This window comes from Mauremys reevesii, linkage group 5 (genome assembly GCF_016161935.1).
Source record: "Mauremys reevesii isolate NIE-2019 linkage group 5, ASM1616193v1, whole genome shotgun sequence".
NCBI lineage: Eukaryota > Metazoa > Chordata > Testudines > Geoemydidae > Mauremys > Mauremys reevesii.
The window spans coordinates 30,056,775-30,070,795 of record NC_052627.1 but is presented as its reverse complement, the minus strand read 5'-3'; the positions used below and the strand labels follow the sequence as shown (position 1 = coordinate 30,070,795).

The 14,021-nt window shown below is 45.0% G+C and overlaps 2 protein-coding genes and 1 long non-coding RNA gene across 7 annotated transcripts in view; 1 reads left to right on the top strand and 2 right to left on the bottom strand.

The window, feature by feature from the left end:
• Positions 1-5,751, bottom strand: part of LOC120406192 (group XIIA secretory phospholipase A2-like) — a 39,947-nt gene extending 34,196 nt beyond the window's left edge. Inside the window, exons 1-3 of one of the 2 annotated variants that reach the window (XM_039540625.1) lie at positions 5,020-5,751; positions 2,729-2,805; positions 558-723 (exon numbers count right to left, since the gene is read on the bottom strand). In XM_039540625.1, coding sequence (XP_039396559.1) covers positions 558-723; positions 2,729-2,805; positions 5,020-5,212 — 436 coding nt within the window. In that variant the 5' untranslated portion in view covers positions 5,213-5,751. The remainder of the gene's footprint in view (positions 1-557; positions 724-2,728; positions 2,806-5,019) is intronic. The other variant, XM_039540624.1, reaches the window with a different exon arrangement.
• The window catches only part of LOC120406194, a 34,832-nt gene that overhangs the window by 2,142 nt on the left and 18,669 nt on the right, over positions 1-14,021 (top strand). The window contains exon 2 of the long non-coding RNA XR_005599130.1: positions 662-739. This is a non-coding gene — a long non-coding RNA (uncharacterized LOC120406194). The remainder of the gene's footprint in view (positions 1-661; positions 740-14,021) is intronic.
• Positions 13,453-14,021, bottom strand: part of CFI (complement factor I) — a 37,936-nt gene continuing 37,367 nt past the window's right edge. For all 4 annotated transcript variants that reach the window (XM_039540616.1, XM_039540617.1, XM_039540619.1 and 1 more), the window contains one exon: positions 13,453-13,896. In XM_039540616.1, the coding sequence (XP_039396550.1) occupies positions 13,679-13,896 (218 nt within the window). In that variant the 3' untranslated portion in view covers positions 13,453-13,678. The remainder of the gene's footprint in view (positions 13,897-14,021) is intronic.

Here is a 14,021-nt window from a genome sequence, read left to right as displayed (position 1 = left end):
CTCGCCACGCCGTCATGGTCTAACTCAGTTATACTGAGACCTCAGTGGTTCAGGAGCCAAACTAGCGATCAACATTATCCAAAAGAGCCACAGTAGTGTGCATATATCGTTTCATTTACTTTTCATATATATATATAAAAAAAAATTCTTTTTTTTTTTTTACTTTAAGGCCAGAAGGGACTACTTGGTCAGTCATTTTACTGTGAGAATTTTATGAGATCGGGAAGGTATTTTCCCACCAGTTCAGATTGGCAGAGATCTAGGGGTTTTTTGCCTTCCTCTGCAGCATGGGGCAGCAAGGTGTCTTGCTGGTTGGAATTAGAGAAAATGGTAGATTCTTTGAAACTTGAAGTTTTTTTTAAATCAAGACTTGAGTAATTCAGCCCGAGGTTATGGGCCTACTGCAGGAGTGGGTGGGTGAGGGTCTGTGACCTGCAGCTGTAGGAGGTGAGACTAGATGATCATGATAGACTTTAAGGCCAGAAGGGACTGAGTCTTCATACAACTTCAGTAAAAGATCAACTCAGTATAACCTGCAAGCTATTTTTCTGCCTTACCCTGTACACTCTCTGATATTCCTAGTGTTTTCTGTACTTCTCTGCAGATCTTGGAGAGACAATACTGAAACTGTTCGTCACAATCATTTTTTCTATTGCCACAGGTATCATAGCATCTGTCATGTTGATTACAGCACTTTGTCATCGAAGGGATACCAATGTCAAACTGTAAAGGAAAAAAGGTTAGTACTCAAGCCAACAAGATAATTTTATTGCATCGGGATTAGTAAAAATTGCCTGCCTTCTATGCACACTGTTGAATCAATATGGTTGAATTTTTTTTTTTAAATGCATTACCCGCTACTCCAAATAGCGAGCAAAATGTTACTGGCATGGACAGTGAGACAGGAACTGAACCCAAGATTCTCCCATCACAGCGCAGAGTGGTACCATCAGACCAACCCAATGTTCTTGGTTTTAAACCAGAAAATATTCTATTTCATCCACTGCAGGTCTTAGATCTTCGGGGGAGGGGGATTGCTTGTTGAATGCTCAGTCATTTAATATCATTCCTCTAATATTCTAGGGTACCGAAGGAAAAAAAAAATTTACATTCATAAACAGTTACTAGTCTATTACTAGGACCCTATCAAATTCACAGCCATGAGAAATGGGTCACGGAGCATGAAACCTGGTCTCCTCCTGTGAGATCTGGTCTTGTGTACTTTTACCCTCTACTGTACAGATTTCGCTGGAGTGTCTCAAACTGGGGGTCCCAACCCAAAAGGGGATTACAGGAGGTTGTAAGGTTATTGTAGGGGGTTCATGGTTTTGCCACCCTTACTTCTGCGCTGCGTTCAAAGCTGGGTGGTTAGAGAGCAGCAGCTGCTGGCCAGACGCCCAGCGCTGAAGACACCACCCTGCCAGCAGCAGCACAGAAGTAAGGGTGGCAATATCATACCATGCCATCCTTACCCCTATGCAGTTGCTGGCGGTGGTGCTGCTTTCAGAGCTGGGCACCCAGCCAGCAGATGCCACTCTCCAGCTGCCCATCTCTGAAGGCAGCACCACCGTCAGCAGCAGTGCAGAAGTAAGGATGGCAATAACATGAAGCCCCACTACAATAACTTTGCAATTTCCCTCTTCTCCCCCCCCCATCCTCTTTTGGGTCAGGACCCCCACAGTTACAACACTGAAATTTCAGATTTAAATATCTGAAATCATGAAACTTGTGGGGTGGGTTTTTTAATTCTAGGACTATGAAATTCCACAAAATGGACTGTGAATTTGGTAGGGCCCTATCTATTACTGGAGACTAATTTTTTCTCCCATGTAATATTGCTGAAGTTTAGCCCCAACCAACAAAAACATGAATATTTGGTTTAGGAAATCTAACCACACAATATACAACCATAGGTATCTTCCCCATGTAGGTACTTGGAGATCATGATCAAGTCACCTCTTAGCTTTCTCTTGGATAAACTAAATAGACTGAGCTTCTTAACTATTTCACTACAGGGCAAACTGTCCACACTTTGTATCATTCTTGTAGCTCTCTTCTGAACCTTTTGCAGTTTTTCAGCATCCTTTTTTGAAGTGTGGACACCAGGGAAGGAAGCTGAAGATAGACAAGTTCAGACTAGAAATTAAATGCACATTTTAAAGTAAAAAGCAGAGAGTCCTGGGGCACCTTTTAAGACTACCAGATGTATTGGAGCATAAGCTTTCGTGGGTGAATACCCACTTCGTCAGACTCATGACTCATGCATCTGACGAAGTGGGTATTCACCCACGAAAGCTTATGCTCCAATACATCTGGTAGTCTTAAAAGGTGCCACAGGACTCTCTGCTTTTTACAGATCCAGACTAACACAGCTACCCCTCTGATTTTTAAGTGAGTGTAACTTAGCAAATAGCAAAACTTATATACAGATGTGATAGCTTCTCCATCACTCAACGTCTTTAAATCGAGACTGGATATTTTTCTAAAAGATCTACTGCAACTCAAAGTTATGGGCTTCATGCAGAATGGCTGGGGTTCTTTGGCCTCTTTTAGTCTGACCTCTTGCATAATGATCATAATGGTCTTATAAATATGATGTACATTTCTATGTTTAGAATGGAAGTATAAAACTAGCATGCTTTTTTGAAGTAGATTGCTCACAACCCATGTTTAAATATGAAAGTCCAAGTAAATATGAAAAAATAAAATGCATGAAGGAAAGATTTACATGAACTCCAAATAGCGGCGATCCGCATCCATTCGGTGGTGAAAGCTTATACCCATAACGTGGAAGAGGCTTCGACCCTGTAAAAAAGGAATTTTATGTTAAATGCAGTACAAAAGTACAGATCTTTTGCTTCAAGCTACTGCACAGACCCCTATTTTACTGCTTAAAACTATATAGGCCAAAGTTTTCAAAACTATATGCTTAACGTTGGGCATTTAAATCCATATTTAGGCACCTGAATATTCAGAGCTCCCACCAAGCTGCAAGTCAGGGGGAGCTACAGGTACTAAGTACCTCTTAATTTTTTTATTTATTTGGTTTGATTTTAGGCATCCAAATTCAAAACATCTGGCCTACAAAGAATATACTAGGGAAGATAAAAATGTACTATATACAGGGAAGAACTAAAGCAGAAAAACAAGTTCTAGTAAATTTACCTAGACTTCTGCATTCTTTTCTTATCTATAATCCAAGACACTGCTCTGAATTTTCATTTTAGACATCAGAACTACTAACTGGCGTGAACATGATACTGAAGTATTATTGCTTATTCCTGTACAATCACAGCATTGATTAATTGATTCTGTTTGAGCAGGGCTTCCTTGATATTTTAGAAAGCATGCAAAGAGGAAACGCCATGAAATTACTGTGATATGTACACTAGAATAAGGAGAAATATGGATTTTTTTTTTAAAGACTACAGCTAAACTGCTTTTGGAATCTGACACCAAACTGAAGGAAGCATTCTCCCATGTACTCCCTTCGGTAGAGGGTTGTGTTGAGGTGGGAGGCTAGAAAGCAATGCATGGTGTCACTGCTACTCCTAAAGCAGAAAGAGGCATCACAAAAAACTGCATGTACATACAAATAGCTAGAATGCATTTAGTGTAAGGAAGAAATTTCAGATGGGACTTTATAGTATCTCAGTTGAAAAGGGCTTATTCCAGTGAATTCTCCATTTTTTAACATTTTCATATGTCTTGGTTATAAATAGTCTTGATTATTTTACCCAAAAAAGTCCCTGACTGAAGTACCTTACATATGCTAGATTCTAGCAACGAAAAATACCAGGGGCAGAGGAAAGTAAGTCCCCACACACTATACCTAATGAAATGTGCAAATGTGCTGGAGAAAAAGATTCTGTCTTGACCCTTCCAGGCAAAAAATGTATGCCCAATGATACACAATTAAGTTAGTTTGTTTTAGTACTGCAAATAGCACATGTTAACTTAAGTAACAGGTATTAAGCCAAAGCTCAAGTTTCACTAAAATCCTGTTCTAAGTTTTTCATTAAACTTCTGGCAATTGTGTTTGTTAAATCGAGTAACTTCTCCACAGTAACCTAAATAGGTCCTCATTTTTGTATTGAATTTGGAATAGCAAATATGGTGGAAGTTTCAGGGAACATTATTACAGAAGTATTGGCACTTAAGGGAATAAATTCTTTACCATTCTACGCTTATTGGCTGTATTAGGATCTGATGTTTTTCAGACTCTTTGTATATGAAAAATAAAGACCCTGGGAATTATGAAAGCACTAAATGACACCTGTGGCAACTAACTACAGTGAGAAGAGTGGTCACTTTGAAGAGTGCTGCAAAACAGTTCTATTACTACTAAACTAGGGCAAGTTAGGGTTGCTAAAGACAAAAACATTAGACACTGTCATGAAAGTTAACAAAAATCACTGACAACCAATCCTGTGTCAGACTTATAAGTACAATGTAGACACTATACATTATCTTCAAGCTAGGGAAACTAAACCCTGTAATACCAAAGATTGGTGTGAAGACAGGGCTGTACATGTCTGGAATTTTTAAAAAAAATGTATGTTAAAAATAGGGTTAAGATATTAATGATGTCAGGCTGCCACAAATATCAGTTATCCAAATAACTGTAGAAACTGACAGTTTCTGTTCTTTTCTGGGTTTGATGGTGGCAGAGAGAGAGATCTTTATATGATGGTACATTAGGGCAAGAGATTCCTAAACCAAAAGCCTCAGATGATGTCATGGTTCAGACTGCATTAATCCTACCCAGATGCTCAACATTTTTCCTGGACACTGATCTGTTGCCCCTAGAAAGGGACCCAACCCATGCTGCCATCTGGAACTGAACTCTCCCAGAGTTCAGAGCTTTTAGAGTCAGATTTACTTTTCGTTGCCATCGTGTAGTATATGTTTGGAAAGGAATCCGCTCCAACCCTCTCCAGAAATCCAGGCCCACCTCTGCTGGGAGCTCAGCGCCTCCCTCCCCGGGCGTTGGGTAGAAGGTTTATTACTTGTTATTACCGTCGCTGCATTTATACAGACACAGGCCGTCCTCTCCTCCCAGGAGATCCAGAGCCGCGTTCAGGTACATGTCTATCTTGTGCACCCCGTTCCGGATGGTCTTGAGGGTCATCCTCCAGTCCGGGGTCTGGGGCTCCTGCTGGCACGGACCCAGCAAGCCGCAGGCCAGCAGCAGCAGCAGGGCGCAGGCCATTACCTGCGCAGAAGGTCCCGCGGCTCGGGCTCCAGGGAGTGCGCGCTGGCCGGGGCGCTCGCTACGCCCCCGGGGCCGGCTGCATGCCGCCCGCGCCTCACCGGCGCCGAGGGCAGCCGCCCGCAGCCCTGGCCTGCCCCGGCCGCGGAACTTCCACCATCCCGTGCGACTTCAGCACCGCTCCGCCGGGCCGGGCCGGGCCCGCCTCCCTGCCGGGGCGGGGCTCGCCGGTCTCCTGCCGGGAAGGGGGCCGGGCGCTCGGCAGAGGAGCCTGAGTTCCGAGCGCGGCTTTTCTTAGGCGCCTTCCCTCAGCAGCGCGCCCGCCTCTGCCGGGGATGTGCTCTTCTTCCCCGGGCTGCGGCCGTGCGTCCCCCGCCGGCGCCTGGCTGGCTCGGCTCCCCGATTTCCACTACGTGTCGCCACCGCTTTCACTGGGCACTGGCGCAACGAGCCCTGTACTACGGCAGGACTTTGCACTGCTGTCGTATCTTCCATTTAAAGCTTTCCAGCGTGCCATGTAGCTATATAAAGCCCAGTTTCACAGATGCTAATGAATTAAGCACAAAGTATTTTAAATCAGAAATGAAACACTTAGCCCCTTCTCTGTGCATCTCAAAGCACTTATCTGTGGATCTCAAAGCAGCACATAGTGTGAGTTAGGTCAGATGAGCTGTGATGGGTTAGGCCTGGATCCTGCAGATACAGCTGCTTAACTACAGTTAATCGTTCCATTAACATCAATGGGACTACTGGGAGTGAAGTGTTAAGCACGTGTGAGCCGCATTGAGTGCAGGAGTTGGGATCTATTACAAAGAAGGTTTCAGAGCAGCAGCCGTGTCAGTCTGTATCCGCAAAAAAAAACAGGAGTACTTGTGGCACCTTAAAGACTAACAAATTTATTTAAGCATGAGCTTTCGTGAGCTACAGCTAACTTCTTTGGATGCATAGAATGGAACACACAGACGGGATATTTATACATACAGAGAACATGAAAAGGTGGAAGTATGCATACCAACAGGCAGAGTCTTTAAGGTGCCACAAGTACTCCTGTTTTTTTACAAAGAAGGTATATCACGCTTTTCAGCTCCTAGATACTTTATTTTATTTATTTGTACCTTGATCTGCAGTTTTGAGATCATTGAGGGTTTCTCCCCATTACATAAATAAAACATTGGGTAAAATTAAAGGATATTTCTGAAATATTTGCCTCCTTCAAATACATTATGCTATGGAAAACAACGTGTGGTTCAAAATAAGTTAAGCAGCTTAGGTCAAATGTTTTTGAAGCATTTATATAGTATTCCTGATTTGATTTGATTGCTGCACAAGAATTGTGGAACCATGAATCTTACAAGATAGGCCCTTGAGGTATATTCCCTCTCCAGTGAAATGTAGAGTCATTTTTAAACAAAAAATCCTCATCTTGCATTAATATAATAATGAGAAGGATGAACTTCATATCTTCCTTATAGTAAATTCCATTTTGTATGGAAAGGGGTTTAAATCTTACTTGTTGGAGAGATCTAGTTTTTATCTATTCCATATTCTGTTTTAAGAAGTCATGGGTTGGGAGGGGGTGGGGGAAGCCTTTCCACCTGAATTCATAATGCCTGTTTCAAGAACAGGTTCTTTTGAAATTATATGGATTCAAAATAAGGTAGTTAAGGAACTGGGATTGTTCCTTTTGTGGGCTGACCACATGAGAGACAGTGGCTTTGGGTGACATTTAGTAGAAAATGGCCATATCAAGTATTTGGTGTTTTAGCGGATTAGCAAATACCATTTGTTAGAGCTGGCTGAATTTACAATCTTTTTTTAAATGTTTTGATTGGATGGGGGAGGAAATTATAGTCATGTGTTTTGCAGGAAATTGGTCTGGTTTTCCAACCAGCTATATCACTTATGCATTGAGTGCCGTGGAGAAAGAACAAGCCCTGAGTTCTGACAAATCAGCAAACCTTAGTATTTCATCATTCGTGCTCCTCTGAGCAAACACTACTTCCCAAAGCAGAGGTACTATGTTTTGGGCAAATCATGTTTGCCTTATTCACTTGAAGTCAGTGGGATTGCTTGTGCGCATATGCTTAGCAGGATTTAAACAGGGATCCCCCACCTCTCAGGTTAGTGCCCTAAACATTGGACTATGAGAGATTCTGAGGCAATCTTTCTTGTTTAAACCATTCTTTAATTGAATAATTGGAGCAGAGACAGAATGATTCTGTAGCTCTGGGGTGAGGGCAGTCACTGGAGAGGTGGGACTCCCCTGTTCAAATCCTTTCTCTTCAGAGGGGGGGAATTGAACAGGGGTACTCCCACATCCCAGGTGAGTGCTCTAACCACTAAGACTAAAGGTTATATGGGGTCCTGTTCGCCATTTTGTGTGGAGCTAGGCAGCCTAAGCCATTCTTTCAAGAAACAACTGAAGTACTTAAGCTACCTGACTCCAGGAGAGGTGTTCCTAGTTGTGGATCATAAGCAGAGATTGGTGGGGTGCCCCTCTCCCCCCACAGCCCCAGATTTAGGCACCAAACTCCTTGCAAAGAGCAGGAATTAGGATGCAAATCTCTGATTGGCAGCTTCCTGCATGGTGTGTTGACTTTTGTGGAGCCCACTCTCAGGTGTTTACCTTTCCCCATGAATTGTATAGGGAGTCTAAGTGCTTAACTCAGGCTTTGTGATTTTTCAAGGCTCCTAAAAGTTAGATGTTGTAACCCTCATCACTGAAATGCCTATGTCTCTTTTTGGATCTGGGTCTAAGCCCCTTTATGGATCTGGGCCTTCCCATATAGGATTTAACCACATCCACTTGCTTAAATACTTTGCTGAATAGGTATGCTTTCCTGAATTGGGAGCCAAATTAGGAAGAAGATAGGGAGCTGTACATCCCTTACTTTGACAATGTCCTTATGTGATGGAATGCACCCCTGTATTCACACCCTAAACACTGTTGTAGTAATCTTTGTACGAAGTATGCCTTTTGAGGCATCATTTGAAAACTCATAACTTGCTGATCAGTAATATAATACAATGCATGTAGCTACATTATGTGTAAAGTTATGAACATAAGCTGAAATCATGACTGATGAGTGGGGGAGAGACTAAACCAGTTTCTTAAAGACAAAGGGAAAACTAATGGCCCCATCAAGGTGTCAACAAAGCTGATAGGCCATTACCTATTAAGTGGCCATCCTTTTGCAAGAAAGAGGGCAGGGACAAAGATCTGCATCTGAGCAAAGGTCTCCTTCATCCACCAGACTCCCTGTCTCTTGGTTCTCAGTGGAAATTGTTTTTCAAAGAGGGACTGAAACTATAAAAAGGAGGGGCAAACATCTCAAGAGGTGCTCTTCCCTCCCTGTCCATCTCACTGTCCACACCTGAGAAGACAAAGTAAGCAGCCATTGGACTCTAGGGGAGGGATCCTGACCTGAAAGTCTGGACAGTGGCCTGGTCTACACTACGCGTTTAAACCGATTTTTAGGAGCGTTAAACCGATTTAACGCCGCACCCGTCCACACTACGAGGCCCTTTATATCGATATAAAGGGCTCTTTAAACCGGTTTCTGTACTCCTCCCCAACGAGAGGAGTAGCGCTAATATCGGTATTAGCATATTGGATTAGGGTTAGTGTGGCCGCAAATCGATGGTATTGGCCTCCGGGCGGTATCCCACAGTGCACCACTGTGACCGCTCTGGACAGCAATCTGAACTCGGATGCAGTGGCCAGGTAGACAGGAAAAGCCCCGTGAACTTTTGAATATCATTTCCTGTTTGCCCAGCGTGGAGCTCCGATCAGCACGGGTGGCGATGCAGTCCCAAATCCAAAAAGAGCTCCAGCATGGACCATACAGATGTGATCGCTGTATGGGCAGACAAATCTGTTCTATCAGAGCTCCGTTGCAGAAGACGAAATGCCAAAGCATTTAAAAAAAATCTCCAGACAGAGGCCACAGCAGGGACTCAGCACACTGCTACGTGACAAGCGTAACGGAAAGCCAAAGAATCAAATGGACGCTCATGGAGGGAGGGAGGAGGGACTGAGGACTCAAGCTATCCCACAGTTCCTGCAGTCTCCGAAAAGCATTTGCATTCTTGGCTGAGCTCCCAGTGCCTGTACGGTCAAACACATTGTCCGGGGTGGTTCAGGGCATAGCTCGTCAATTTACCCCACCACCCACCCCCAGAAGGAAAAGGGGGAAAAAATTGTCTCTTGACTTTTTTAAATGTCACCCTATGTCTACCAGCAGCATTCAGTAGACGCGATGCTGCGGCAGTGAACTGCAGCATCCTCTCCCCTCCTCCCTGCTGTCATATTGTACCATCTGCCTGCTATCCATCGTCATCATCAGCCCGTGAGTGCTTCTGGCTGGCCTCAGGTGATGGTGGCAGACGAGCAGTGGCAGTAGGACTGCATCCGTCGTCGCCATGCCCGCTTCTGGCTGGCCTCAGGTGAGGTTGGCCGGGGGTGCCTGGGTAAAAATAGGAATGACTCCCGGTCATTCCCAGTAGATGGTACAGAATGGCTGGTAACCGTCTTCATCATAGCAACTGGGGGCTGAGCTCCATCAGCCCCCGCCCTTCTTGTGTAAAGAAAAGATTCTGTACTGCCTGGACTGTCATAGCAGCAGGATGCTGGGCTCCTCTCCCCCACACTGCTTAATGTCCTGCCTGGACTATCATAGCAGCTGGAGGCTGCCTTCCCCTCATTTTATCTCACTAACAAGTCACTGTTTCTTATTCCTGCATTCTTTATTACTTCATCATACAAATGGGGGGGACACTGCAATGGTAGCCCAGAAAGGCTGGGGGAGGAGGGAAGCAACAGGTGGGGTTGTTGCAGGGGTACCCCCTGTGAATGCCATGCAGCTCATCATTTCTGCAGGATCTGACACGGAGTGGCTGTGCTCTCTGGTTCTCTGATACACTGGTTCTCTAGTACACTTGCCCCATATTCTAGGCAGGACTGATTCTATTTTTAGATACCATAAAGGAGAGATTGACTCGGGGAGTCATTCCCATTTTTGTCTTTGCGCCCCCGGTCGACCTCAGTCAGGGGCACCCATGACAGCAGCAGACAATACAGAACGACTGATAACCGTCATCTCATTGCCAATTTACAATGGCAGCAGACGGTACAGAACAACTGATAACCGTCTCTGCTATCATGCAAAAGCAAATGAATGCTGCTGTGTAGCGCTGCTGTATCACCTCTGTCAGCGGCATCCAGTACACATACAGTGACAAAAGGCAAAACAGGCTCCATGGTTGCCATGCTATGGCGTCTGCCAGGGCAATCCAGGGAAAAAGGGCGCGAAATGATTGTCTGCCGTTGCTTTCCCAGAGGAAGGAATGACTGACGACATTTACCCAGAACCACCCGCAACAATGATTTTTGCCCCATCAGGAACTGGGATCTCAACCCAGAATTCCAAGGGGCGGGGGAGGCTGCGGGAACTATGGGATAGCTACGGAATAGCTACCCACAGTGCAACACTCCAGAAATCAATGCTAGCCTCGGACCATGGACGCACACCACTGAATTAATGTGCTTAGTGTGGCCGCGTGCACTCGACTTTATACAATCTGTTTTACTAAACCGGTTTATGTAAAATCGGAATAATCCCATAGTGTAGACGTACCCAAGTAATACTGTTGGAAGCATGAGGTGAGAAACTTTCCTTTGGAGCTAGGCACTAAACATGTTACCTTTATTTTCTTGTAAGCATTTCTGACTTGGATGCCTCATTGCTTGTACACACTTAAAATCTGTCTCTTTGGAGTTAATAAACCTGTTTCATTGTTTTATCTAATCCAGTGTGTTTAAATTGGTGTCTGGATAACTCCATTTAAGGTAGTAAACTGGTATATGTTGTTCCCTTAAAGGAATAATGGACTTAATATTTTTGGATTATCCAGGAGAAGGCTGGGCAGTACGAGACATACATTTATGGGGAGAAATCTGTTGGTGTCACCGTGCAGTGTAACCAGGGCTGGTGAGAGCCACAGTGTAACCCAAGTGTGGTCGTCAGGCTACAATTACACACAGACACTTAGAGTGTGATTTACACAGGCACCGAGTTTCTACTCTACCTGGGGTGCTCCACCCCAGCTCTGCCCAGGTCCTGCCCACACGCACCCCTGCTCTGCTTCTTTTCACCCCCATCCCACCACTTCCCTGCCCAGTTCCGCCCTTCCCCCAAGCACGCTGTACCCTCATTCCTCCCCCCAGCACCTCCTGATGCCTAAAACAGCTGATCTGCAGTAGATGCTGGGAGGCAGGGGAAGGTGCTGATTGGCAGGGCCTGCCAGTGGGAAGGAGGCGCTGGGGGGAGGTTCTGGTAGGGCTGCCGGTGGGTGCTCAGCACCCACCATTCTTTTCCCATGGATGCTCCAGCCCCGGCGCACCCATTGAGTCGGCGCCTATGGTGACTTTCATGCTGGAAAGCTGTTTGTGAGAGCAGCCCTGGTGGGAGCTACTACCAGGAAGGTATTGTAAAGGTAGGGGTTGCAGGGCAGGGTGAGACAGCTCCTCACTGGTCTGGATTGCACCCTGGTATGTCAGACCTTGCAAAACAAATTCACTCATTTGTGATTCTATAAGATAGTGGAAGAGGGATGAAAATAAAAAGTACAGTTTAAATTAGATGGTTATGAATTCGCTCCAAAATGTCTATACCATTTTACTCTATCATGAGAATTAAGTGAAAGGAGTAATGTCTTATATTAAGTAGGTAATGCAAACATTTTCACTAATCTCCAATTAAATTCTAAAATGTTTTAGGGACTCTGTAGTTCTCTTTGAAATAGTTCCAATAGTGATTAGTAATTTAATGTTTAGAGCATACCCTCAGCCCTAGAGCCAAATTCTGGCTCTCTTGGTTTGGTCAGAACACAAATGCCCACTGTTGTTGGCCTGATTTCAGGTTTGCCCTGGATCTAGGCTTATCTCTTTGTACAAATTATTCTTTGCCAGAGATAAGAATATTCAGCATGGAATGGAGTTGCCTCAGGCCAGGCCACAGTCAGGGGTGCTGCCCCAATTTTTATAGTGGGGGTGCTGAGAGCCATTGAACCAAACTGTAAACCCTGTGTATAATGGAAACCACTTCAAGCACGGTGCGGCAGCATGCCCAGCACCTCTAGTTCCAGCACCTATGGCCACAGTGCATATGTATTAAAAACATGCAGAGCATGGTCTATCCTCTAGGTCAGGGATGGGCAAACTACGGCCTTTGGGACCCTCCTGCCCAGCCCCTGAGCTCCTGGCTGGGGAGGCTAGTCCCTGGCCTCTTCCCCCGTGGCCACACCGCCACGCGGGCAGCACTCTGGGCGGTGGGGCTTTGCGCTCCTGCAGGGCAGCACGGCAGCATTTCTGGCTCCAACCAGGTGGCGCGGCTGCCAGAGCGGCATGGTAAGGGGGCTGGAGAGTTGGATAAGGGGCAGGGGGTCCTGGGGAGCAGTCAGGGGACAGGGAGCAGGGGGGTTGGATAGGGGGTGGGGTCCGGGGGGGGTGGTTAGGGTTGGGGGGGGTCAGGGGACAAAAGGGGGGGGTTGGATGGGTCGGAGGTTCTGAGGGGGGCAGTCAGGGGGTGGGAAGTGGGAGGGGGTTGGATAGGGGGTGGGGGCAAGGCTGTTTGGGCACAGCCTTCCCTACCCGACCCTCCATACAGTTTTGCAACCCTGATGTGGCCCTTGGCCCAAAAAATTTGCCCACCCCTGCTCTAGGTTCTGCTTGAGAATGCCCATCTGTATCATCACATGCATGTAGAGCACAAGAAGTCCTGTAGAGTGGACTTCCTGTAGGAGGAACCAGAATTGAGTTAGAACACTCCTGCTCTATGCTCCCTTTTTGTTAATGGCCCCTAGTGTAGTGTCTGATCCTGTACCCATTGAGATCCATGACAAAGTTCTCATGGACTTCATTTGTGTGGGATCAGACCCTTACTCTCCCTCTTGGCTGATGGCATCCTTTGTTTACATTAGTGTTTCATTCCTCAGTACCTGGCGCTGGTGGAACATATTATTTTGAGTGTCTGTTTTAAGGCTTTGGGCATTTCCTTGAGGTTTGTGATGATACTCATGCTGGTGTGACTGACTGGATTTCTTGCTATACTCTGCTATGTATTAATTTTATTATTCCTTGCTTTCAGCATAATTTTCCATTTTAACAGCCCATCCCAATGCACAAACATGAAATGTAATATCCTCCTCCCCCCAAAAAATCAGATGTTTTAATTTCCTTATAGTATGCATGCATTTATTAGGGAATCTTGCAATGAACTAATTTCAATACAAAACACTTTCCACAAGAATCATTACATTTATAGAACACTAATAGCATTTCAAATATTTGTTTAAACATTTTTGCCAAAAATTGCAAGTATGTAATAAAACTGCTGATTCTAAGGTAGAACTAATCTTCCTTTTTGTGTGTAGGTGCTGCGAATGTAGTATTTAGGTCCCAAAGCTTCACACATTGTATAGAGAAATAACGGACCTTCCCACATGACGGCTAATCCAATCAAAGTAGCTGGCTACTTTTGTGTAAACTCCAGGGTATCCTTGAACTCCACAGTTTTCACCCCAACTCACAATACCCCACACGTATGCCCTATTATTTGAATCCATACAGACCAAGGGTCCTCCTGAGTCACCTTTACAGGAATCTATGGAACCATCAAAGGTACCTGAGGCAAAAGAGGGAAAACACCAAGGCAAATTTGTTATATGCATGTTTTTCCTATTGTGAAAACTGCAGAACTTATTTTCAAAAATCATAGATGGCCAAATTCTCCTCATTATACCAGCATAA